At 46.4% G+C, this 27,474-nt stretch overlaps 1 protein-coding gene across 1 annotated transcript; it reads left to right on the forward strand.

The window, feature by feature from the left end:
- ptch2 (patched 2) lies at nucleotides 1-27,474 on the forward strand. The gene is made up of 23 exons (XM_034555799.1): nucleotides 1-147; nucleotides 1,826-2,018; nucleotides 10,855-11,044; nucleotides 11,138-11,207; nucleotides 11,308-11,399; nucleotides 13,721-13,829; nucleotides 13,940-14,026; nucleotides 14,140-14,261; nucleotides 15,250-15,397; nucleotides 16,516-16,647; nucleotides 16,755-16,910; nucleotides 17,014-17,106; nucleotides 17,198-17,323; nucleotides 18,179-18,566; nucleotides 18,690-19,214; nucleotides 19,786-19,928; nucleotides 20,082-20,262; nucleotides 20,368-20,648; nucleotides 22,169-22,306; nucleotides 22,858-23,000; nucleotides 26,045-26,438; nucleotides 26,539-27,103; nucleotides 27,278-27,474. The coding sequence occupies exons 1-23, from the start codon at nucleotides 1-3 to the stop codon at nucleotides 27,310-27,312; spliced, it is 4,458 nt and encodes a 1,485-aa protein (XP_034411690.1). The 3' UTR covers nucleotides 27,313-27,474.

The raw sequence follows: 27,474 nt of genomic DNA on the forward strand, positions 1-27,474 counted from the left end.
ATGGCCTCGGATCGCGGGGTCCCAGGGTCCGGCGTCTATGGAGATTTACCCCCGAGTTATACGCGCTCCCAGCCGCCTGCGAACCCAGACGTCCTCCGGAGACCCAGCTACTGCCACGCTGCTTTCGCACTTAAACAGATCTCAAAGGTGATACAATGCCCGCAGTATAGTGTGGATTTATTTTGAGGGCAGCTCCCATTCAGTCCGCGGGTTGTGAATGAAACGTCTTCAAAAGAACAGCTTTTGGATACAGCCGTTATCTAATCGCGAGTTGAGGGCGCATGTGGGAATGTAGGCTGGAGCCAGCAGCTCCCTCACTGGGATCCGGGGACCACCAGAGCTCCCCGAGGGAGTCGACAGCGAAGCCGGGCGGCAGTTCACTTGCATGCTGTATCAGTTAACGAGAGAAAGTGTAGAGAGTGTCATCATATATATATATATATATATATATATATATATATATATATATATATATATATATATATATATACATATAGAAAACATAAATCGCATAGTGTGTGTTCACATCTGCGAGCTCGCATGACATTTTAGGAAGCCCCTGGAATAAAGTGATCCCGACTTCACAAGAGGTTCCGCGTTTGGCAGCATGTATAACGTTGCTATTTGTTTGAATGGACACCGAGGCTCTCATTCATGTGTGTGTGCTAAAGCCACCGGGAGGGAGCGAGTCCGGGTGTGTACTCATATCGCAGCCGTGTTTGTGCGTGTTTTTTTTGGCTTTGTTGTGCAGGCAGCGCAGAGCGCATTGGCCCGGGGTCTGTTTGGAAATGTGGTGGGTCCTGTTAAGGAATTCACTGATTGAGTTTGATCTGACAAAGCATCTTTGGACCGCCCGGATGCTTGGACGTGTTTCAGCACCGCTGAGAGAAAACCACAACACCAGTGCAATGTCTCCTGCAGCGGTGACATGTGCGGCACCGGGGGCTGAGCGTGCGAGATTCTGACAAATAGTTTGCAAATTAGAGGGGAGAAGGGTTAAAAAAACGGTATAATGTAGATGAATGCAGGGAAATAAATGTCAGCTTAAACTCTATGTGTTACCAACTCATTCATATGGGTTTATACTAATAACCACCAATAGTCTCTTTAACAGCAGTACGCATATAATGATAACTTTATACATGCACTTGCAATAAAAACAGATTCATAAGGTGTCTAATACAGAGTGACACTTTTTGTTGTTGTTGATAAAACAGTAGTGTTGATTTTCTTAAACTGCAGCCGTAATCTGAATTCCCAATATTGCTGTAGCTTCCATTAAGTCCTGGGTCTGAACTGGTGAACATTGTGTTGTTAAGCTCTTTTTCTCATTGCAGTTTCACTGGACTTTTTAAACTATTAGGAATTAGTTTCCCTGAAAGCTTTTGAAATTGTTGCGTTCAACTGTGCAGTTCAAATCTTCTCGGGTGTGCAGAGATCCTGACTTATGTCTATCAGCCGATAGACATGAGGATTTAGCAGGAATCTGACAGCACACACTCGAGACATGACAGCACTGGCATTGAATCTGTGGCTAGTGGCTATAGTTTGCACCTTTGCTTGTCATCATGTTACACAAGGCTTCACCTTAAATTCCACAGAAAGACGTCTCTCTCTCACTCTGTATACAGATGCATGTGTAGTGTCCTGGATGCAAGTCGTCACTGTGCTTCACATATTCTTCACACTCGTGACACAGCTACAGAGATACAAGCTATGAGAGCGGCCTTTGTGGACAGTTGTGCAAATTTCCCATTATTCATGTGTGGTAATGCTGATAATAATTCTGTCCTTTTCTTGCACTCCTTCCTTGCTTCGAATCCAGGGTAAGGCGGTAGGTCAGAAAGCTCCTCTGTGGATCCGGGCGAGGTTCCAGGCCCTCCTGTTCTCTCTGGGCTGCCACATCCAGAAGCACTGTGGGAAGGTCCTCTTTATTGGACTCTTAGTGTTCGGGGCCCTGTCTGTGGGACTCCGAGTCGCCGCCATCGAAACGGACATCGAACAGCTATGGGTGGAAGGTGAGTTTTCAGATGTTTTCTCTTCATCTTTCGTGTGTTGTTCCTGTGAAGCAGCGGACGCTGGTGTCGTTGCTGTTTCTCACACAAATGCAACATCACCTACGCTTCACTCACTCTGTGGGTTCAGTTCAGTCTTCATGGCTGGATGTACTGACTGTCTGTTCAGAATATTCAGCCGGGGGAAGTTTGGGCATTTTGATGAGCTTGTTTTTCCCGCTGGGTTTAACTGGAGTTTGAATGGCAATAGTGGCTGGTGGGAAGATGCAGGGTGGCCATGCTAGTGTGATCTCAGTGCCACGGGAGGGCAATAGGTGTTCACTGACTGATAGACTGACTGCTTGTCTGGCTGAATTCCAGACTAAAGCAGCAAAGAGTGAGACGTGCGTGAGCTGGTTTTACGTTGTTTTTTATGTGTGTCTGGATGAATAGAATGATCAACGCCATCATGTCTGTATAGAAGGAATACAAGTACCAAAAAGCTTGTAAATAGAGTATTAATTATGTTGCGTAGCAGGTCTCTGTTTCCAGTGTGATGGGAATATACTGTACGTTTTACTCTCCATGCTCAGTGCTGGTTGCTCATGTCTTATTAAGTCACAGTTTACCTGAGAAACCCAAACACACGACTGCATTACAATAGTCCCTCTCCCTCTTCTGTTACACACACACACGCACACGCACACACACACACTGACTATCTGTAGCTTGTCCCATCTGCATGACTGTGTTTGTGATTCTACGCTGACTCACAAAACCTTTAGATTTGACTCCGCTCTCTTTTGCGCTATTTCAGAGCATTTCAGATTTAGGTGATCTGTACATTTTTAGGGGTAGTGGCCACTTTATTTGGTTTTTCACATTGGCCAAATTCCTTTTAAACCCCCAGGCTTTCAGTGCCGGGGCTGATCCCCGCAGCAGATGGACTGTGTGAATGGTTAGCCATCTTTGAGGGCTCTGACCCCTCCCCCCTCACCTCCCTGTGTGGTCCCTGACTATTCTTGGATTCCATTCAACAAGAGGCAGGCAGGCAGGCAGGCAGGCAAGCGGGCACCACCTCCCTGAAACCCCCCTCCCTCCTCCTCCTCCTCCTCCTCCTCTCCTCCTCCCCACGAGAAGAAAAAATATAAGTGAATGCAGCTGAAGTTTACCCACCTGTTTTGCACACTCTAAAAGCGCTACAGCAGTTGGTGAATATAAACAGACTCTATGGGGTTTTTTAAGCCCACCATGTCACTAGAGGACGGGGACAGGCGGCTCCCACAGGAGCTGTGTGGAGGTGTTTGAGCAATCACACGCTGCTGCTGCCGTCGGGAGAAGTGTTTGGAGGCTGCGCGCTTCATTTGCACAGGAATTTAAAAAAAAGTTCCAGTACAAGGGAAACAATTTAAAAAAATTTAACAAATATTTGTAAATATAGTCACTGAAATAATTAGCTTGACATTGCAAAAGCCTGAGTTTGCAACAAAAGCAGGCAACAAGAGTTTGAATTTCCACAGTCTCTTTTTTTCTTTGGTTTCTTTCTGGTTAGTGTAAAGCTTCAGGATTACCTCTTGAGCTAATTGGCAGATCCATCTCTTAAAGGAGATGTTTAGATGTTTGTGTGCCAGTTGTTTTGCTGTGGGATTGAGAGAGTTGAACAAGGGGGGCTGAAAAGGAATGCTGTGCCTTTAAGAGGCCGTGGCCATGTTTCTAAAGTTTCTGCCTGCCTTGTTTCCACCAATAGCCCATTGACAAAGCTGCTAGGGCCTCAATGGAGAGTAAAGTGGTTTGGTAACAAGGAGAGGTTAGTTCTCTCTTTCTCTCTCTCTCTCTCTCTCTCTCATACACACAGAAACACACACACACAGAAACACACACACACACACGCCTCATTGCACACAAGCAGAAAGAAGCAGGAATGATATTCCCTTAAATAAGACAGCTGATATCATGTTAAGGGCCTCAGAACATTTTTCTACATTAGTTTTTGAGTTTTATTAGACTGTGTTTTGTGTGTATATTTCTTAAGTTAAAATGAAATGTATTTTCTTATACTTTTAATCTTCCAGATTGCAGCATGAACAAAGCCCTCCCACTTGTATCCTCATTTGTTCAGAACAAACTAACTGTGAATTGACACCGTATGTGTTAACAATGCCAGTATGGTGTGTGTGTGTGTGTGTGTGTGTGTGTGTGTGTGTGTGTGTGTGTGTGTGTGTGTGTGCGCGCGCGTGTGTGTGTGTGTGTGTGTGTGTGAATGTGTTAGGGGCATATGCTTCCCATCATATATTCATACTAGAGCCTGCTCCCACGCATACATAAACACATACACTTGTCATCTTTGTCACCTTTGGTGTGTATCGCCTGCCTGGCCGTCTGTCCGCCCGCCTGAATTTCCTGACTGGGTGCCTGTCTGTCTGCTTATGCTTTGTGTATGTCTGTTTATATTTCTACCTGTCTGTCTGCCAGCTCTGTGAAGTCAGGCCACCAGGTCTTTTTTAATTGCTTCCTCCCCTCCTACAGGACCAACACACTGTGAAGCGGAGCACAGCAGTGGAGTCTGTCTCGAGAGAGAGCAGACAGAATAGGGAGGTTGGGGAAGTTTGTGCCTGTACCTGAGTTTCCAAGCAAACATACGTCCACTGTATACAGCCTTTATTCGTTTCCTCTCTGTTTGCCTTGATCATTTCTGTGCATTTGCAAAGGGGGCGTGTAACAAAGGAGTAAAGGGGGTTAATCATGCCTTCATTCCTCCCACCTGTGTAGGTGGGAACGAAAGCCAAAGTATCAGGGTGTTTAGTCTGACAGGGGGACTATTTCTATCTATCTGCTCAGTCACAGATAGACATCACCCATCAAAATACCCTCAGTTACTCACACAGGTCTTGTTAAGCTGTGCTCTAAATGTCTGTCACAGCTCAGCATGTTTTTTTGGAAAGTGTCCGATGACCTGAGGGACGAACACGACGGGATGTTTTCATTATTCCATCAGCGACATGTATCATCTAAAAGTGACAGAGTCTGTATTTCATTTCTCGGGTAAATGAAGCGTTGCATGCTGTAAACATACATTGCGCGATCCTTTGCGGTTTACGCTGATACAGCCTGCCCACCTTTGAGCGTGTGAGAGTTGGTGTGAGGTGGAGAACGTGTGACCCAGTCGGTATTGTCCACAAGCAGAAAAGAGAGAGATCGTAAAACAACAAAAAAAAAGAAGAGGTGCAAGAAGAAGAGAGGGATGAGAGCAGGCGTTGAGGGGGTTGGGGCAGGAACAGGGCCGACGTTTTACGGCTAGCTGACACTTCTTTTTTTTGGCCTATGTTTTGGCCTGTCTCACTTGAACAAACATCAAGTGTGAGCCATAAAAGACTGTGAGACGCTGAGTGTCCATGAGAGAGAAGTTGGTTGACATTTTTACTACTAAATGATTTATTTTTGCAATGCGTTCGGATAATTGTTTTGAGTCTTGTATCAAACCGTTAAGACTTTTCAGCTCGGATCATTTCCCTTTTTGACAAAGGCCCGCTTGAAAAAGCCTGTTTGGGAAACGAGCGGATAGAAATGGCCTCCGTGTAAAAGTGGTGGTGTTTACTCTCACATTAACTAAACTCATTCTTCTTGGCAGAGTTTGGGTGAGGCATGACAGACATGTACACAGACTCAAGCTGTCCAAATATGAGTGCAGTGAGACAGGGCCTATCCGGATAGCAGGCGCACCACATGTCCCATAAAGAGGCCATGTAGAAAGAGGATAGGAAAGGGGGAGGCAAAGACCATACACAGTCCCCATAACGTGAATGCATAGAGACTGAAGCGCTAGCTTCGTCAGCTAGCAATGAAATCCGACCAAGAAAATGGATTCATTAGGAGAGACATCTGAGTTTGCGCAAACGAGCAAATGCACACGTGGGCATTTCGGCGTTCGGAGTTCTCTAAACAAACCTCAGAGCGGCACAGCAGGTAAATGCTATAATTCATTGGAGCGCACACAGCGCCCCAGTTCAGACAGAGAAAGGGAGCTCTATGAGGCATTATTGGAGGTGAATAGTGCGCGGTGGTGCCCCAGCTAGATAAATAAACTCCCAGCGCTCAGGGCCCAGGACCTCACTGGTAGAGAGAACAAACAAGACCAGAGTCAACCTGGGTCACTTCTAAATGTTTATTTCCCCCCCCCCCCCGGCCATCTTTCAATCCAAGTCCCCCTCGTTCCATCCCTTTTTTCAGCACCCCCCCACCCACCCAACACACACACACACTCTTCAACAGTTAGACCAAGACCACCCCCCAACAAATCAACACACATTGAGCAGCTACAGATACATGTGCATATGACAGACACATGGCCTCCATGATACTGGAGACACACTGACTGCTCCCTAACTATTTAATTTTTTCGTAGTCGCAATTTTCCAAATAAAAGTATTTACCAAGTGGCCACATTTACAGCGATATCATAAAACACACATTGTACGATTATTGTGGTGCCAAAGCTTTTCTAAAGAAAAACAAAAGGTCACCGGACTGTCAGTCACTGCAACATTGAATGCGATATACTGAGAAAGGCCGCGATGCAACTGAAAACGGAATAATGAGAACTCAATCAATATAGCGGCACCCTTTCTTTCCCAGCTAAAGAGCAACCTTTGTCTTTGGTCGGCATGAAATAAAGCGGCACCAGTCACCTTAGAGTTTGCACCATTTGTTTCTGTCTTTACACCGTGAAAGTATAAAAAGTAAAAGGGAGGTGGAGAGAGACTGAACATTTTTTTGGTACTTGGGAGGGAAAAATAGAAATGGTTCTTGGGCTCAATAAATTCATTTCTCGTCTGAATGAGACCAGCAACGTGGAAAAATTTTGCCTTTCAGGCAGGGATGAATGTATGTTTCAACCACACATTAAGCAGTATTAGCGGTCAGTGGAGTGTCTAATGTGACTATTTTTCACAGTGGCCAACTCTGCCCATGATTAGCATAATTAGCAGAGGCAAGCCTATACATATGGAAATAGAAAGTGCCTAAATGCCAACCCCGGTGGAAATTTATGTGTGGTGGCTAACACCACTGGCACATCTGAATAGAATATAAGTAAAACTGATTTTTCATGTTGTTTTCGCTGTTTTATACTGTTTTTAAGGTGTGATCTCGGGGCATTTTTTTTTCTTCATGATGGTGGGAGCTGCATGATTTAAACACATTAAAACGGATACATTTTGTTTTCTCATGCTCGCACATTATTTAGGATTTCCACAACTGTCCTTGAGGATTAATGAACAGATACAGCGTGCATGTGAAGACAAAAACACACACACACACACACACACGCGCGCACACATAGACTGTATTTCTATAGGTAAGATACCAAAGTGCCGGTCTCACCCTCCCACAGCCAACTCTGGCATTGTTTTACAGGCTGGGAAAGTTTTGGTCCATTTGCTTTTGTTGTGAAAAAAACAAACATTCCCTCTTTATTTTATTCTGATGTTTGTTGGGAAACATCTGAAAGAAATTGAAGGGGTTGAATGACAAAAGGGTCTGCATTCAGTCTGGAGCTGCAGCGCTGAAGGATTGTGTAGAGGAACGGCCCATCTGCTTGTGGGCAGCCGGCTTTCGGCCAGAGGGCAGGGCCGGGCTGAGGACCCAACGTGGGGCGCAGTCCTGATTCTGGTGGGTCCACAAGTGACAAAAGGACATTTTTTTGTGATGCTGTGTGCCAGTTCAGGAGAATGAGTTTCTCATTTGGCTCCTTTGCTGTAAATCAAAAGAAATAAAGGGCCTCTATTGGAGGACATTGTGAAAAAGAAAAACGGCTGAGGGGAAAAGTAAATGATGCATAGAAAACAGCAGCCAAGGAATGACTTTCTGTCCTGTTTCATATTGTTGCTACTCTCCTGTGAGTTTTGCCTTAAATCTATATTTTATTAAAGAAGGTTCTGTGTAGAAGTAGTTCAGTACTTATCATGCTGCCATGCTGTGTAAATTAGGAAAGGGTCAAATCCAATGCACTATGTAGCAGGTAAAAGCATACATGTCACTTTCAGCCCTCTTCGTCTTGGGTCTTCCTCCTTAGCAGCGTGGGGCCTTTCAGAGGCCCCCTAATCCAGCTAATCTACCACACTGAACTTTGAAGGTGGCCTGGTCTGACCTAGCCTTGCCTGGAACTGGGACTTGGCCTATAAGCCACGAAGACAGAATAGAATAAAATAGAATACATTTGAAGCGCAGCACTTTAAAGATGGCATTGGCTCCGTCCTAGAAGCCAGATGTGAGAAGCCGCACATATTTCAGAGAGTTAGGGGATTCTGGGTGTTCGGCTTTTGGAAAGGGAAGGGTCAGGTGGAGAGGAAATGACTGGGTTTGGTGGAGACAGGGCCCAGTGTTTAAACCGGTGCCCACACACACTCACACACACACACACATTCATACGAGCATTATATCCGTGCACACGGCCATGAAACCATGTCAGGGCTTGTTGTGATGTTTTTAATGTGCTTTTCTCTTTCCCAATGTCGTAACTGTTGTGAAAGTGCTTTTAGTGGTGAAGCTAAATGAATTCACATGTTGCACCCAGCAAGTCGAGTTGTTTGTTAAGATTCTTTAGATGGTGGTCGAGTTTCTCAAAAAACATCCAATGAAAGAATCATGGATGTGATTTAGAAGGAGTGGTACTCATTTTGTGATTCTTCAATTCCCCCATGTTTTTCTATCATGTTGACTAACACAGACTCATATTTCATGTTTGAAAATTGCTCATGTAGTAAAAATTAGCCGCCACCAGGGTGTTGAAACACCGGATTTCCACTCTCAAAGGCGCTTTCTTCCCAGGGTGGGAAAATTTCCGGGAACTGTCTCTTTAAGGCTGTGTGGAGCGCAGGCTGAGCGCAGGGAGAGGGTAGGGGGATTGAAAAAGAGTGGGATAGAGAAAGAAGTAGAAAAGGATAAAGAGGGGGGAAAAGAGAAGAGAAAGCCATGGAAAGACAGATAAGACAAGAAAGGACAAGGTTCCTTCTGGAGCGAGCGGTAAGCTGAACAGAGCTGAACTGAGCAGAAAAGTCCTGAAGCTCAGAGTTGGGTGGTTGGGGCCAGACCAGGGGTTGAGGGGAGAAGGCGAGAACGAGAGCGAGAGAGAGAGAGAGAGAGAGAGAAGAGAGAGGACTGGCTGCCTGGGTGGTCCAGATGGGAGGAACGAGACACAAATAGCTATAATTTACTTCAGGAGGCCTGTAATTACAGAGCCAGAGTCTCTCCGAGCCACCCAGTTCCTGTTGGGATCAAAACCCCACACTGCAGAGGTTAACATACGAAATGTCAAAAAAGGTTTAACAGATGTCAAAGAGGTCCAAGAACGGAAAAGGTTCCATTTTGTAGTCATGTTTGATTGGAAATCTGTGTGGCAAGGAAACTGAGTGGAGGCGATGAGGACTGTACCTCGAAGCACCGTTTTTACACCGGGTCAGATTCTTGTTCACAGTGTGAACGTTAAAGTAAAATAAACTCTGTGCTCTGTAAGAACAACACATCTTTATCTTCTCAAATACAAGAGTGACGAAATGATTCTTTATCTTATTTGTTGTTGTTGTGGTTCCATCTGAAGAAAAGCATTATAACGTGTTTTTTTTTCTTTCTTCTTCTCGGGATGCACTGAGCCAGACACTTAAAAAAATGAGGTGACCTTATATTCTGAAGCCCCTGCCTAGGTAACTAAAGCCTTGAAAGCGTATCCTAGAAATATTGGACTGTCTCCGAAGCCCAGAGCTCTAACCTGATCTCACACTTTTGCGGCGGAGGCAGAATAGTTAGTTTTTTCTTTTTCTCCCCATCAATTATATGAGCTTGCTCCAGGCTGGGGGAGGTGCAGCGAGCGTGAGGGGAAGAGAAAGAGAGAGAAAGGAAGAGGGAGACAGACGGAGAGAAAGACAAGAGGCAGGATTTGTGGAGAGTATTAAGGGTATGAGGGGAATATACGCAGTCAGGTTTGAGTGCAGCGTCGGGAAAGTGAGTAAAAGATTGACGAGAGTTAAAATTAAGAAGGAGGTAGCCCTCATTTCCAAACTTCCCCCATCTCCCCTTCCCTCCCTCTCTTTTTCTCTCTGAGGTTGTCATGTAGTGGGACAGCGAGAGGGGCAGACGGGCCCTCTGTGATCCAGCGCGGCATGTTTCATGTCCACTTGGCACAGGCACAGATCCCCCCGGCTGGCAAACTCTTTTCAGGGCAACCTCCTGTAATTAGGGGGCTGGAGTCTACAACATCTCTCTCTCTCTCTCTCTCTCTCTGTCTCTTTTTTTGTTCATCACCACCTCTGACATCTAATATTTCTCTTTCTCTATGAATCTATGTGCCTTTCTTTAACCTCTTGTAAGTTGTTTGATGCATTTCCTTCACAAACGTACATGAGCCATAGACATACGTGCACAGCCACTGGCTGTTCCCTCTTAACCAACTCTTCACTTCTCCTCTCATCATGGTATTTTCTCCAGTACTCAAAATGTCTAAATGGATATCTTCTGCCCCGAGCAGAGGGTTTCGGGGCATCAGAGAGCTGGTTTTCCAAATGAACAGGGCACATCTGTTTTGCACAATGAGCCAATGAGAAGCTGTATTACTCATTTCTCTTGGCCAGACGTTGGCTTGTGTGAAGTGCCTTCAAAACCAACACTGGCGAGGACCAAGGGCGTTGGTCGATATATGTGTGTGTTCTTGTGTAAGTGTGTGTGCATATATGCACATGCAACACACTTTGTTATAGGCTCCAAATGTGTGTGTGTATTTGTATAAATATGTGCTAATGTATGAATAATATAGTACATATATCTCTCAATAATTCAGTATTAATTTGTCCTTTTCTCATTTGTTTTCTAGCTGGTAGTCGAGTGAGCACGGAGCTCCGCTACACCAAGGAGAAGCAGGGAGAGGAGTCAGTATTTACCTCACAGATGCTTATCCAGACCCCCAAAGAAGAGGGCACCAATATTCTTACCCAGGAGGCTTTGCTGGTTCACATGGAAGCCGCCCTGTCCGCCAGCAAGGTCCAGGTGTCACTGTTTGGAAAGTAAGTCGACCACGGACAAGTTCTGTGAAAAGGACTCATTGTCTATCGACAATAACAGCTACAAATTATAACATGTTTATTACTCTCTCGTAGATCGTGGGATCTTAACAAAATATGCTATAAATCAGGAGTTCCCATTATAGAAAACGTCATGATTGAAAGGGTGAGTTTACAACAAACTGATTTTTTAAATTTCTGTACATGCGTGTTTTCTCCTGGTTTCTGTTCTTTGCTCATGCTTCCTTTCTATTTCCTGATCCCAGATGATTGACAAGCTATTCCCCTGTATGATAATCACCCCATTGGACTGTTTTTGGGAAGGGGCCAAACTACAGGGAGGATCCGCCTATTTACCGTAAGTCCTGGAATATTTGACCGAACTTACTTTTTTTTGGTGCATATCACAACATGTCATAGAATGTTTTGGCTCTCCCTTTGCTGTCAATGCTTCCACATGACTTGCGTTGCAGACGAGCGCTTTTGACGTAACTTTGAACACGTGCTCGATGGAGACATACAGTCGGGCTTTCAGTATTCGGTCAGTGAGTGCTGTGACTGACAGCGCTGGTCAGTAATAGAGTTCTTTAAGGGCCCAGAGAGGGACTGGAGGGGGGTGTCCTGACAGAGAAATTCAAAGAGAGAAAGTGAGGACGAGGGAGGGATGGAGAGAGAGAGAGAGAGAGAGAGAGAGAGAGGGGAGATGGCTGCAGAAGCAACTGGGTGGTGGGTTGGTAGAACGGAGGGCGGGGAGGCGGTGGCGGTGGCGGCGGCGGTGGCGGCAGCAGCGACGGTGGTGGTGGTGGTGGTGGCAGGGGAGCCCTTTGGGTCAGACAATGGTAAGCATTCTTTTAGTTTACGAGTGAGTGTCCATCAGTGCAGGGGCCCCGGAGGAGGGAGGGGGGCCGGCTTTGTCAGCTCACGGCTAACACTCGGCATTCTCATGGTAATGCCCCGGGCTCCCAGCTCCCAAGTTGTCCAACAAATAAAATGGTCAGTATTCAAGCCTCAAGTCCCTCGAGAAAGACAGAGTGAAGCTACAAGACGGCTAACAGTGGAGTCTGGGCGTATTTGGGCATTTGCAGATTCTGTTCTTTTTCTTTTCCTTTTATCAGGGCGACGTTCTCTTGAGAAGTTGAGTCACTGAAAGAGAGCTTTTTTTTGGCGTCCAAAGTGATATTTCAATTGAGTCCTTAGTTTATAAAAGAAGTCATAGCAGATGTTTCTTTGCAAACAAATTATTTGTTTGTATTTCTGTCTCCAGCTGATTGCGGTATGTTGCATGACAGACCAGCAAATACAGAAACAAACACACTATTCCCATCCTGAGCATCTCCCAGTAAAGCAATAGTGAGGGAGAAGAGGGTCTTTGATGCTCTTCTTCCAAGTATTCCTGTCAGTCCCACAAAGTGTTCGGCATCTGTTGTTATTTATTAATAGTTTTCTTGAAGGGAATTTGTGGTGGCCACCGAGGCCCGAGCCCCCCTCAGCTTCCGCTTCACTTCAGCTTTAGTTTTAAATGCAAAAAAAAAGAAGAAAAAAAAAAGAGTGAGATGGAGAGAAAGAAACGGGAAGAGAAAGAGAGAGGGGCAGATTTGGAAAGAGAAGGAGGAAGAGTGAGTGAGTGAGAGAGAGAGCAAAAACTTGGGTGAACAAAGAGCGGCAATCTATGAAAAAACAAAAGGGCCCAAGCTCGGTTCACTCAAGCAAAACGTAGCTGATAAAGGAGTGTGTCTTTGCGAGCAGCAGCAAAAGGGACCCTGGTATGTGGGAATAGGAGAGGAGCTCTCTTCATAAGCCATTGGAGGGAGATTGGGCTCAGAGTTGAGATACTTTAGGATTCTTTTATTTCCATCTCTTTCGGTCTTCTTCATGTCCACCATTAGTGTGTTCTTGCACTGAATCAAAAGTATTTATTTTTTGGGGTGGTTTGATTTTAAGAAGCATCGATCAATAATATTTAAGTGGATGGATTTGTTTTCTGAAAGATAAATAACAGTAAAAACTAAATCAAGTATCCAGAGCAGGATATCGAGGTGTGAAATTGATGATGTAAAACACTCCAGTTCGACATGAGTCCCTTCAGCGAGACCCAAGCACCAGAAAGCTGTTGAATTTGAACAGTTTAGTAGATTCATAGGCAAATTGTGAATTTATTTTAAGGAGGAGGAGGAGGATGGCGGTACAGTTGAGGCTCAGAATAGAGTTTATTTGTCTGTGAACATCACACAAGAAACAACATGAGCGTTTCCCCTTTGCTTCTCCTCTCATCCCTCACCTATTTGCCTCCCATCCATCCACCCAACCTTTCCCCTTCCCTCCCTCCTTATCAAGATGTTTGGGAGGCAGACGTAATCGTTATGACTCAGTGCAGGACGTTGAGGAATGGAAGCGAGCAGGCAGCCACCGTGCCTTTTCCTTGGGCATTGTGGCAGCGTGAAACAGGATAATAAACGCTATTTTATCCTGTATCTGCAGCTAGCCTCCTGTGTAGCCCGGCCCAACCAGGGAGACACAATTAAACTGTTATATCTGCGCAAAGTAATGATTAACAGGAATGCAAAGCCAATGCGGCCTCGCGGGCACAATGTGATACAAGTTATTTCACAGTTACTTCTTCAGGTTATTGTCAAATATGTTTAGGTTGACGCTCATCATACATGTGTCTTTGCTCTCCAGGGGTATGCCAGACATCCAGTGGATGAATCTAGATCCAGTCAAGCTGATGGAGGAGCTGAGTCAGTTCACTTCACTGGAAGGATTCAAGGAGATGTTGGACAAAGCTCAGGTGGGACAAATACCGACTCATACAGGATGATATACTGAATGAAAGACTTGTGTAGTTGCAATTATTTTGTCTTTATACTGAGACTTAAGTGATGTTGTTTAATTCCTTAGGTCGGACATGCCTACATGAACAGGCCATGTCTGGACCCCTCAGACCCTGACTGCCCTCTCAGTGCACCCAACAAGGAGCAAGGAGAGGTAAACTCACCGAAATATCATTATATCTTGAAGAGAGCTTATCGATGAAAGTAGCGCTCGGAACTAACACCTAACATATTTCTCTGTGTTTTTCCGTCTGTTCATCTATTCAGAGTCCTGACATTGCTGGGCGTCTCCAGGGTGGTTGCCACGGTTTCAGTCGGAAGTTCATGCACTGGCAGGAGGAGCTGATCCTGGGAGGGCGGGTCAAAAGCAGCCAGGATACTCTGCTGAGGTGTGTGCTTATTAAGACATGTGGAGAAAGATCGGACACTGCAGCTTCGTTTTTTTTTTTTTTACAGAGCATGTTATAAGTTGGCTCTTGTCTTACGGGAGGATGTGATAGTAAGAGGGGAGGGGTTGTGTGATTACAGCCAGCAGAGCAGGCAGCACGTCACGGCGAGTCTATGTAACCCTTAAAAATCCTACAGACACATGCTAGGAATGCCTGGTACCGAGAGGGATTGGTTTCCTTCATGACCCCGGTCCAGGATAGGCCAATTAAAGATGATTGACAGACACATAAAGTCCCCCCACCCGCCACACACACACCCTGTTACCCATTTATTTGTGTAAGGGACCAACAAGAAGAAGATACAGAAGGAGGGAAAAACATTCAAATTAATGTTTATTTTCCTTAAGTTGACACCCCTAGTCTTTTTCCATTGACTGGATTTAAAAGCATGGCCGATACAAATGATGTGCCGGCGTTTGGTCAGAGAGCCCAGCTCATGACACACACAGGCCAAACAGAGCCTTGAATGAAAGCGGATTCCAGTCTCATCTGCAACAGCCACACTTAGGCTACTCTTAGATGTGATTTATGATCATTTATGATCATTTTGAGCAGCACTGCTGCTCGCCGTGTCTGTGCCAAGAAAACCTGAGGACATCTGGGATTGCAGCCGAGAGACCGGCACACAGGCAGACTAGATAACACCTGCTTTTAGCTGTTTACATTGGCAGACAGAGAGGCAGGCAGGCAGGCAGGCAGACACATCCTAGAAGAAAAGGCACCTGCCTTTAGACATTCACAGTGAGGCACGCTCCTGTGTAGGTGAAGGGATACCAAAAACAGTTTGACTGGGTGATTTTTATCGGCTAGTCGTGACATGGATGATGCCGTTAAGGTTTTATTTCAGCTCAACACACAATAAACTATGTTTGCATGGGGAGCCAGACATCTGGGAGGTATCCTAAGATTGCATCTGTATGTTTTGCAGTGCGGAGGCTCTCCAAACCATGTTCCTGTTGATGAGTCCTAAGCAGCTGTACGAGCACTTTAAAGACGACTACGAGATCCACGACATAAACTGGAATGAAGACAAGGCTACCGCCATCCTCGAGTCCTGGCAGAGGAAATTTGTGGAGGTGCGAACATACATCACACATTTCACGTATACTCAAATGCTCTCGTACAGACAAAGAAGTAGGAGGAAGATGATACAAATGAGGAGGCATTCCCTTGTCCATTTGCCTGTTTTGCTTTGGCACACACACACACACACACACACATGCACACGCACACACAAAAACACTGTGTGGGACTTTCTACAGTGTCTGAATTCCATCAGTCTTCAGCTCCCTTGTAAAGCAAATCACGGGGCAGACCAGGGCAGTCGGTGTGTGTGAATGCATGTGTGTGTGTGTGTGCGTGTGTGTGTGTGTGTGTGTGTGTGTGTGTGTGTGTGTGTGTGAGTATGTGTGTGTGTGTGTGTGCGTCCATGCGTGTGTGTGTGTGTGTGTGTGTGGTAGGCCGACCATCTCTCTCTGTCAGAGCCCTAGTTATAGGAACAAGCTGTTGCTGTGATAGCTGACACCCACGACGGTGAGGGTAAGGAGAGAGGAGGGGGGGGAATAAGGGACATATGCAAGGAAGGACAGGCAACATTTAAAAACTCCAACGTAAACTGACAGAAACAGGACACCTCCTCCTGACACATTAAATAACAAGAAAAGATCCATTTCAGATTTGGAAGGATGACTAAATGCGGACAGTTAAACAGATTGGTGAGGAGCTTCGATCCATCCGCGGCACAGAGTGGAGAGAGTAGCCTCACAAGCCATGTGATCCCATCCCTTTCACCTTTGACCTCACAACCTCTGGCATCTGTGCTCATTACTCCTCAGTTGTCATATGTACACACACACTCACACACATTCTAGTACATGTAAACACACACAATCATACTCACTTTCACACACATTTCAAAGGGACAGGGTGCTTTTTCTGTGAGAGGGCCCTGAAATATGGGGCTGTAGGAGAGATGTTGGGTAGGATTGGTCAAAGGGAGGAAGTGTGTTTTCATGTGCAGGAAAATAATGCAACAGTTTAGACCCTGCAAGGTAATGTGGTTCATGTAACCATCACTCCAGTGCTGGCGGTATCTTATTTCTGTCAATCTAATTGTTTATTTACTAAGTAATATGCTGAGGAGTATATCATTTGGTGTATTGTTGTTGATGATTCATTTATATTTATCCCCCAGCTGGTCCACCAGAGTATTCCATCTAACTCCAGCCAGTCCATCCACGCTTTCTCCACCACCACCCTCAACGACATCATGAAATCCTTCTCTGATGTCAGCGTCATCAGGGTGGCAGGCGGATACCTGCTCATGGTAAGCCTAACAAACGATCTTTGTCAATTGGTTATGGCTAGTTAGTTCATAAAACAATGTTTAACTATACTGTAAAATAACTTTAAAAATTGACATCTTCTCTCTAGCTGGCCTATGCCTGTGTGACCATGCTAAGGTGGGACTGTGCCAAGTCCCAGGGGGCCGTGGGGCTGGCCGGCGTGCTCTTAGTAGCTCTGTCAGTGGCTGCAGGACTGGGTCTCTGCTCCTTGCTTGGCCTCTCCTTCAATGCTGCCACCACACAGGTACACCACTAAGGCATCTACATACATGTATTGTGTGACGTGTAAGGCTTTCTGTTTGTAAAGCCCAGCTTTTGATGTTAAATGTTCATTCTTCCCATCCCAGGTGCTTCCCTTCCTGGCACTAGGGATTGGTGTGGATGACATGTTTCTATTGGCTCATTCCTTCACAGAGGCTGGAAGCAACATCCCCTTTAAGGTACCTTTAAGACACCCTCTCCTCTCCTCTCCTCTCCTCTCCTCTCCTCTCCTCTCCTCTAAACATTGTCTGTTTTTTTCTTTTCTTAAAGGAGCGAACAGGAGACTGTTTGCGACGCACCGGCACCAGTGTGGCGCTGACTTCCATCAACAACATGATTGCGTTCTTTATGGCCGCTCTCGTACCCATTCCTGCCTTGCGAGCCTTCTCTTTGCAGGTATGTCTCTCAATACACCCTCTCACGCATGCGCACAGACATAAACGCATGTACACAATCGCACACCAAGAGGCCAGAGGCTTCTTTTGAAAATGAAAGAGATAATTTAAGTGAGGTGACATTCATTCATGGCGAGGAAAGCCTTTGTTCCCAGTTTTATTGCCGCTGCACCTACAGGGCCAACATTTTTTATGTGTGTATGTATGTGCATAAACGCGTGTGTGTGTGTGTGTGTGTGTGTGTGTGTGTGTGTGTGTGTGTGTGTAATGTGGAATAATCAGAGCACAGAGAGTGATGAACAGACAGAGAAAGAACAAGAAGGAGAGGGAGGGAGGAGTGGATCAGTATATCACTGGCCCGTCAAGGCGGTTTGCTCTGATCTGTGACGAACTGTGGGTGGTCTGCAACACACAAGCAAACACACAATTGCACACACAGAGACGCAAACACACTGGAAACCACAGCCAGTTAGAATGTCAGCTTCAGGGGCTGGAGTGAGTGGGGAGGCAGCTGTGGTGGTGAAGGGTGATGGTTTTGCTCAGATTCCCAATATATATATATATATATAGATATATATATAAATGCTCCTTTCTCTCAATCTTTCTTGTAGTTGTTTCATTATGGAGTTGTTTCTTTCTCTTCTCTCTCTTCCTCTCCCCTTCTGGCTCGCTTAGTATTCCTGGCTGGTGATTTAGAGTAGGGCTTTTCTTTGCTTTCTGGGCTGTGGTCTGAGATACAAAAAAAAAGAAGAAGAAGAAGGAGCACTGACTCTCCCCAGCTGGGTTAGGGTGTCTGTAATTTCACATACTGTTCTCTGTCAATTCTCAATTTGTTTTTCTAATTTTGTCTCCCTAGGCTGCCATCGTGGTCGTGTTTAACTTTGGCATGGTGCTGCTCATCTTCCCTGCCATCCTCAGTTTGGACCTGCACCGGCGCGAGGACAAGCGTTTGGATGTCCTCTGCTGCCTGTACAGCCCCTGCTCCGACCGCGTCATCCACCTCTCTCCGCACGAGCTTTCGGACGCTGGAGAGCAGCCGCACACGCCTTCGACGCCAACGGCGCACACGCACCAGTACTCGGCGGGATCGACGATCACCACCAGCACCCAAATCACCACCACAGTGCAGGCATTCACGCAGTGTGACGCAGCCGGCCAGCATATCGTCACAATCCTACCACCTACCTCTCAGATCTCCACCAGCCCGCCGTCCATCATCCTCTGCCCCACGTCACAGCCTCAAGGTAAACACAGCTATATTAAGATCCCAACAATTATGGTGTTTTGTCCAAAGTGTCCTGTAAAATTAGCATGAATAAACCGCAGTACCAAAACACTAATTTTCTGCTTGGATTTCCTCCCCCTAGCCGTCACACCTCCCCCCCCAACCACCTCCCTGCCGGACCCTTACGGCTCCCAGCTCTTCACCCCGACCTCCAGCTCCACAAGGGACCTCATGGCTCAGGTGGAGGATTCTAAATCGGGAAAGGAGTGCGTCCCACTCCCTTTCCTCCACTGGAACCTGTCTACCTTCGCCAGGGAGAAATACGCCCCACTTCTCCTCAAGCCCAAAAGCAAAGCCATCGTGGTGGTTCTCTTTCTCGGCCTGCTGGGCCTCAGCCTGTATGGGACCACCATGGTGCACGACGGCCTCTATCTAACCGACATAGTGCCACGCGACACCAAGGAGTATGATTTCATCGACGCCCAGTTCAAGTATTTCTCCTTTTACAACATGTACCTGGTCACCATGGATGGATTTGATTACGCCCGGTCACAGAGGCTGTTGATCCAGCTGCACAACGCCTTCAACTCTGTTAAATATGTGGTCAGAGACAGCGACAGCAAACTGCCCCGTATGTGGCTGCACTACTTCCAGGACTGGCTCAGAGGTAAGGCTCAGTCACTTTATTTTTTTATATTTTAGTTAGTCAGGTAATAAGTTACTCTGTGTCCCAATGGGAGTTTTTAACAATTATGTTTTTTTAACCAAGGGCAGGAATGAATGAATGACTGTGTGTGTGTGTGTGTGTGTGTGTGTGTGTGTGTGTGTGTGTGTGTGTGTGCGTGCACGTGCGGAGGTGAGAACATGCAAAGGGTGAATAAAAGTTCAGTCACGCCGTTGTTTTCCCCCGTCCACCTGGGCTCAGGGGTGGTGCAGTAGACGGTTTGGGGTCATAGGTTATCCTTGCATGTGTGTGTGTGTCCTCAGGCTAGAACATGTCAGAGGCCCAGTCAGGAGGAAGTGATAACTAACAACAACCTAATCAATCAGAGCCAGATGAGAAGAAAAAAAATAGATAGATTGAAAAGGAAACTATATTTTCAACATCACTGTCCCCCCAGACAGACACACAGGAAAGCTCCTATAATTTTATGATAATAGAAATCATAATATTTATAAATGACAACCACAATAATCCTTTCTTTTCTTTTTCCATGTGTGTTTTGCCTCACACGCAGGTCTTCAGGCTGCTTTTGATGCTGACTGGCAGGCCGGCAGGATTACCTCTGACAGCTATCGTAACGGCACAGAGGACGGAGCGCTGGCGTACAAGCTCCTCATCCAGACCGGCTCCAAGAAAGAGCCTTTTAATTACAGCCAGGTATGTCGACAAGAGCCACAGGAAATACTTTAAAACAGTATCCATGTGTGGTATTGCGGACCACTACATTAGCTGTCTTTTTACCATTTATTCTGACAAAACTCAATACCAGAATGTCTATTGAATCTGAATTGTGTAATCACGTTTCTCTAGCTGACTTCACGACGGCTGGTGGATGCAGAGGGTTTGATCCCTGCAGAGGTGTTTTACATTTACCTGACAGTCTGGGTCAGTAATGATCCTCTGGGCTATGCGGCCTCCCAGGCCAACTTCTACCCCCATCCTAGAGAGTGGATTCATGACAAGTATGACACTACAGGGGAGAATCTGCGCAGTAAGTCCTCTTATTTAACACATTATTATATCATAATCTATTATATCCTGCAGTAGAAACAAAAATGATCTAAAATCTAACCTTTCTTGTCTCTCTTACTTGAAGTCCCAGCTGCAGAGCCCCTGGAGTTTGCCCAGTTCCCCTTCTACCTGAACGGCCTTCGCCAGGCCAGCGACTTTGTGGAAGCCATCGAGAGTGTGCGGGCCATTTGCGATGAGTTTGGCCGCAAGGGCGTGTTAAACTACCCTAACGGATACCCCTTCCTGTTCTGGGAGCAGTACATTGGACTCAGACACTGGTTCCTGCTGGCGATCAGCGTGGTGCTGGCCTGCACCTTCCTGGTCTGTGCGATTCTCCTGCTCAACCCCTGGACTGCTGGCATCATTGTAAGCAAGCATCCAGTTCGCCCTACAACTCTTCATCATACCTCTTCCTCATCCTTCCTATGGTTCTGCATTTTCCTAATCATGCTACCTCAACAACATCATTAGCCCTTTCCTCCTCTCACTTTCTTCTCACCCTTCTCAGCACAGCTCAATAACGCTGTCTAGGGGGGCCCCTTTTTCTCTGCGGAGGGCCAGTACACACGCATGCACGCACGCACGCACACACACACACACACACACACACACACACACACACACACACACACACACACACACAGGGACCTTTGTCATTCTAATGTAGGCTGGGCTGGCCTTAGAAAAGGAAATGCAAAGGAGCGAGAAAGGCTTTGCCCTCCTGAAGCCTCTACCTCCAACTCCCTCACTGCTTTTGTCAGAGGGAGAGGGAGAGACTTGGGGACAGGACAGATCTGCCCAGTTGCGACCTTGGCCTGCTCAACCCATCCATCAGGGATATGTGTGTGTGTGTGTGTGTGTGTGTGTGTGTGTGTGTGTGTGTGTGTGTATGTGTGTGTACGTGAGAGAGAGAAAGAGACAGTCAGAGTGTTCAGCGGTTGGAAAACATTTCACACACAAGCTGGTGGGACCGGTGGTCCTTAAGGGCCCCCCAAGCTCACACACATACACAAATCCACATATCCCCGACCATTTGGGGGGTGGGGGGGCTGAAGTGTAGCGCAACAACAGTGCCAGTTTCAAGTGGAATGTGTTTAATTTAAGTAGCGATCCCTAGCAGCACTGATTGAGACAGCAACATAGTCCTCAGACAGAGAGAGAGGCAGAGCTACATGCGTGCACTGTTTCCAGGCATCAGCCTGCCTGTGAAGGTTTCACCCTGGCTGTATGTGGTCGAGCAGTAAAATGCCTTTTATAATTTCCAATTTAACCGTGCCCCGGCTCAGAGGCCCTGCTGGGATCAAAAGCTTCCTTTGGCCGGGAAACGTCTTCTCCTCCTTGTTTTGTAAGACTCGTTGTTGTTTGCGTTGCGGTTTACGGTAACAACGCATGTTTACTATTAAGTAAACTAAAACACTGCATTACACTGCAAGCTGTTGCATTAAAATATCGGAAATGGTAAAACAAGCAAACAGGCTGCTATCCAGTGAAAAGCAAGGTGATTTGTTTCCCGCAAACACAGACAGATGTATATGCTGTTATGGTAGTGACAGAGTGCCCACACTCTGTTGTCTCAGGCGCTGTCAATCATTTCAACCACCTCTGAGAAGGAACAGGGAGAAGGAGGAGGAGAAGGAGGAGGAGGGGAAGGCATTAGCCCCGGGGAGGGTAATTTGATGCCATGTGGTTGAGACCCTGAGCAAAGGGTCAAAGATTGTGTTGGGGGGAAGAAACAAAAGGGCTGAACTCAGGCACATTTATTTTTATTGATTACATGCTTTAATTTTATTTTTATTGCTGGTTTCCTCATCATTCCATTGTTTTTCAGTACTGCTAATTGAAAACACTTCAGTTTGTAACACTTTCTCTCCACATCTTCCTTACAGGTGTTCATCTTGGCCATGATGACGGTGGAGCTGTTTGGCATCATGGGTCTTATCGGCATCAAGCTGAGCGCTATCCCTGTGGTCATTCTGATCGCCTCTGTGGGCATCGGAGTGGAGTTCACCATTCACATTGCCCTGGTAAGTCAAGACTCGGCACAAAGCAAGAGCACACACATGGATTAACTGTTAGGAGGACTGAGCTCCCACAATTAAACACCTACTTTACTTGAAACCTGATGCTCTGGTCTAAACGTTTAATACCTACTGCAGCCTGACATGTGGCCACATGATTTGCCTACCTCGGAAGAATTACATTTAACCAGTAATGCTGTTTTTTTAAAATAATTAATTTAATGTATTTTACTGACTGCAAGGATTTGTTATTGAGATTTTATGAAAGCAATAAGCTGCATTGCAAATATTTCAGTTGTTTTAAGGTGCAAACCACAGACTCCTGTGGCTTAATGCCTGAAATGGAAAGGGAAAAAGGGAAAAGAAGTGTGATTAAAGATTTACAAGGAAACTTTTGGCTTCCGGGTTCATGCTGGCAGTTTTCTAGATATAGTGTAGTATTGTAGTGTAGCGTTGTGATCCCCCCCCCCCCCCCCCCAAATGTAAGAATGACAATCCTTGCCTCAAACACAAGTTAACACAACTTATTTCTTTTCCTCACCTCCCCTGCGCCGCAGGGCTTCCTGACAGCGATTGGCAACAGAAACAAGCGCTCGGCAGTGGCTCTGGAGCACATGTTTGCCCCGGTGGTCGACGGCGCGATCTCCACGCTGCTGGGCGTTCTCATGCTGGCAGGGTCAGAGTTTGACTTCATCATGAGGTGAGATGCTGCATCTGTGTGTGTGTGTGTGTGTCTGTGTGTGTGTGTGTGTATGTGGCGATGTATGTACCGACTTTGTACTTATGTGTGAGAGAGTGACGGTACTCGCTTTACGCAGCAATACTGTCTGCATCCTCCACAGCCCATTTGTTACCTTCAGAAGTAGCCGTGTTTTGGTTTGACGCCATTAGTGTGTGTGTGTGTGTGTGTTTGTGTGTGTATGTGTGTGTGTGTGGAGCCAGTTGTCTATCCTCCTACTTTGGGACGGGAGGAAGTCTTGTGGGGGGTCAGCGGTGCATGCAGGTGGAAATGTTATACCCCTATTTATGTACACACATACACACAGTGACAAATATGCACCTGGTTCTGTCACTCTTGGCACACACCCGCACACACACGCACTCACACACACACCCGTCTCCCCAACCTCGGAGCACAAAAATGGGGAAAACATCAAGGGTGCGTAGCAGCTGCTCGTAAACATGGAAGTCTTCTGCTACCCACTGGGTGATCTCTCTTTCTTTCTTTCTCTCTCTCTCATTCACTGCGTCTCTTTCACACACTCACACACACACACACACACACACACACACACACACACACACACACACACACACACAAGAGGGAATCTGTAAAAATTCCTATCGTCCGTTTGGCATTTGGTTCCTCCACGTCGGGTGCCGTCATAAAAAGTGGAGCTAAATTTGAACTGGTCAGCCAGTCAGATGGGCTGAAGCCCACCAACAAACAACCCTCCCTTCTGTATGTGAGTGAGTGTTTTTGAAAATGTTGCGTACTTGTGCGTGCGTGTGTCTTCTACCGCTGTTTCATGGTCAGAGTGGAAAAAAGGCGAATAGCTCGATGTTTTTCAGCTGAATGTGGTCTCGGCCCAAACCCTGAAACCACAACCTTGAGCTCACAGACTGCAACGGGCCTCCGTGACATAAAAAGCGCTGTTTTTCTGCAGAAACAGAGACAGAAGAAGAGAGGGAAGGAGAAGTACTCCGAGGGTGGCTTTCCTTGCAGGGATATGAGGTCCTGGTGGGTGGGTAGATGAACGGATCCATCGGTGGGTAGATGAACGGATCTAGTGTCGGATTGGAAAGATAAAGAGGTGTAAATGGGGAGAAATTGAGAGTGAATAGGAAGTTGGACCGGGAAGAAGAAAGTCAGAGAGGGCATTGTCGGCATCTTCTTCTCCCTTAGTTCGGTGAGAGATCTTTTCAGAGCACGGGGTGAGAAAGAGAGACAGAAGGGTCCAGATTCTCTGTTGGAGGTCTTATTTAGCTGTAGCTATAGCAGTGGTGGGATGAATGGGGCAAGCCAGAGCTGCCTAGCTGGGGAGTAGCATAAATATACTGCTGTAAACATCTCCTGGCCTTGTAATGCACTGAATAAACAGCAAGCCTAATTCAGCTCTGCTCAGAGTCCTCTCTCTCATGCACACACATACATAGGAGTGCACACGCACACACACACACACACACACACAAGGAGAAATGCACATATGTACAGGCATGTAAACACTTACGCTCTCTTTCTCACACACACATACACACACAGCTCCTGAGGCCCTGACAACGAATGGAAAAGATTACAGTTTATATAAACAACAGAATTCCTAACAGTGAGACACTGTTGGAGGTCCCACCAACGTCTCACTCTCTTTCTTTCTTCCTTCCTTTCTTTCTTTCTTTCTTTCCTTCTTTCTTTCTTTCTGTCTCACTCTTGTTTTTGTTTTTTTCACACAATGTAAAGAAGTTGTTTGGTGATAGAATAGGCAAGTGAGCTGAAAAGTGGTGGCCAATTAAAAACAACAGCAAGCTATTTGTGATTTCAGCGTCCGCGCTTTAATTCAATAAAACGCGCAGATTAAATGTCTGCGTGTGGTTGAAAGGTAGTCATGGTTTGAAAAGACAAAATATCTCCCCGAAGTGTTTCGTCAAAAGTGGTTAGGATGACATGGGTTATGCTTCTGATTAAGGGAGAAAACAAGGTCACCGCTTAAAGAAGAAAATGTGTCAGAGAGAGTTGGGGGCTGCCATGGCTGCGAACGGGTTGGGAAATCACACCAGACATGCAAACCATGAACTTTTTCCTGGAAAGTGACCTTTGTCAAGAGAAGTAGTAGTAATCATTGTAGTAGTCCATTCAGAGGAGGGAAGCATGTTTCCAGAGCACCATACAGCTATTATCCATGTCCTTGTTTTTTCTTCCTTCATTCCAACAATCTTTTTTTTCCTCCCTCTTTCTTATACCTCTTTAAGTCTGGCTGGTGGTTAGCATCTCACTGTCTCCCTCTTTCTGCTTTCTGTTAGTGTTTAAGTGGAGTCCTCTCTAATTTTCCTCGGGAAGCTCTTTCTTGTGGCCTGCCTCCACCCCTGGCCTCCTCAGAGCTCCACTGAAATGCACACACACATACACACGCACACAAAAAAAAAAAACACACACAGCGAGAGAAAGACTTGTAGCAGCGACAGTGAAGGCATCAAAGCATGTTTTAGTTGGACTGAGCGGGGAATCAGATTTGCCCTCCCTGCCTTTGATACACAAACACTGGGCTTTCCCTGACTTCTTCCCCTGAGCTGCTTCCCTTCCTCAAGTGCCAACTATGTGTGTGTGTTTGGAGTTGTGCACATGCATGTGTGTTTGTGTGCTTGTGTGTTCTTGTCTGTATAAAACATCAGGCCACTGTGGTCTTGTGCATTTTTGTGTCACATTAAAAAGAAACATTTTATAAAATTAGGACAAATGCTAAATATTGTCAACTTTGTGTAAAAGTGTCATGAGTTTGGCTGACGCTCTAGATCCTGCAGAACTTAAGCCAACATCCCTAAATGCAGGCAATAGGCCAGACGAGAAGGGCCAGGCAGACCTGCTTAGTGTAAACACAGAGGTGCATCGGTATATCCTTTCCTCAACTAAAATCCAACTGATCTCACAATTAGCTCATTTTAGTTGGACGGCGTGTTCTTTGTTGTACTAAGTCTGTCTTCGTTTGGTTCATGTTCAAACTAACGTATCTTTCTCTCTCCATCCTTCAGGTATTTCTTTGCTGTGTTGGCCATCCTCACTGTGTTGGGGATGCTGAATGGCTTGGTACTCCTGCCAGTGATCCTGTCTATGATGGGCCCGCCAGCTGAGGTTACCCCGGTTGACAATGCCGGTCGCCTGCCGACGGCTTCCCCTGAACCCCAACTGCCCCCGCCGATGACCCACCACGGTTACTACACGGGCCATCACAACCCACGGTCGCCTCGTCAACAGGCTTTTTCGGAGTCGTCTGACTCTGAGTATTACTCTGAGATGACCACCACGTCAGGCATCGGGGAGGAGGACTATAAGTACTGTGACATAGCATCGCACACCAGCGTTCCACCCTCAACATCTCACATCCTGCTGGAAGCCAGCAAAAACCCCAGTTTCCCCAAGCTTACGGTACGCCGCATGACCACACAGATACGATGGAAACCCTTCCTGTTTGTTCCAACTCCTGTGTTTTTATGAAAGTAAATGATGAAAACTTTATTTGTTGCAGGTGGTGAAGCCATTCAAAGAAAATTCAACAGGCACTGGCGGAAGAGTTGAACCGTTAAATGAATCTTCCCACACTGCACAGTCACCTCTCGGCTCCCAGGTTACGTGCTGGGATGGTAAAAAGCGGGAGCAGCAGCCAGGCCTCCAGAGGCTCCACGCGCAACAGCTACCCAACGAAAGACCTCACTTCCTTGGGAGGACTTATCAGAGCGGCCCCAGGCTGCAGAACGGCAGAGGGCCTCAGCCAAACAGGACTAAAGGGCCGAGCTATAGCAATAGCAGCTCTGCACTGCCGACGCAACAAGGCTCCACAGGGGGACCTGTTACCATGGTAACTGCTACAGCCTCCGTGACGGTGGCTGTGCATCCGACCTTGCCGGGGGCGGCATACCAAGGCTACATGCATGAAGGTTTTGACACGGACAGTGAGTCGGGCTGTTTTGAGGCCGCTAAGAGGACTTGTGGTGACAAAACAAACTTTTCTTCATGTAAGAGAGACTCTTTAGAGCTCCAGGACTTGGAAGCAGCACAGAGCCAGACGGAGCATCAGCTCGGCAAGACACAAGGTGAGTTTGTTGCCAGTCGATCTCAGGTTTTCCAAACTTTTAATCTTCTCAATATGTGTATTGAAAGCTGGCATTAAACCGGAGAACTCAGTGACATTTCCAGTGCCTCCTACTTGTGAAGGCCCGATGAGCGATATGTGACCCTTCTGTATTTTCTCTGTTTTGCTGATGTAGGTGTGTTGAGGATCCAGGCAGCCAAAGATTGCTAGACTCTCTCACACGCCTTGTCTTCTCTCTTCGAGCCTCCGGCTGCTTCTCCAGAGCACCTTGACGGCTCACGGGGAGTCACATCACGTCTTGAACTCTCAACTGTACATACACTTCACACAAAAAGGAGAGGATTTATTTCAAGGACATATTAAAGAAGAAAA

Source organism: Cyclopterus lumpus, chromosome 17 (genome assembly GCF_009769545.1).
Source record: "Cyclopterus lumpus isolate fCycLum1 chromosome 17, fCycLum1.pri, whole genome shotgun sequence".
NCBI lineage: Eukaryota > Metazoa > Chordata > Actinopteri > Perciformes > Cyclopteridae > Cyclopterus > Cyclopterus lumpus.

What these genes read in the sequence shown, in the direction of transcription:
- ptch2 (XM_034555799.1), top strand. Translation starts at nt 1, where the DNA reads ATGGCCTCGGATCGCGGGGTCCCAGGGTCCGGCGTCTATGGAGATTTA. An exon ending in GAAGCAACATCCCCTTTAAG is followed by an intron (nt 17,107 to 17,197) that starts GTACCTTTAAGA and finishes CTTTTCTTAAAG; the next exon opens with GAGCGAACAGGAGACTGTTT. An exon ending in CCAGTTTCCCCAAGCTTACG is followed by an intron (nt 26,439 to 26,538) that starts GTACGCCGCATG and finishes TATTTGTTGCAG; the next exon opens with GTGGTGAAGCCATTCAAAGA.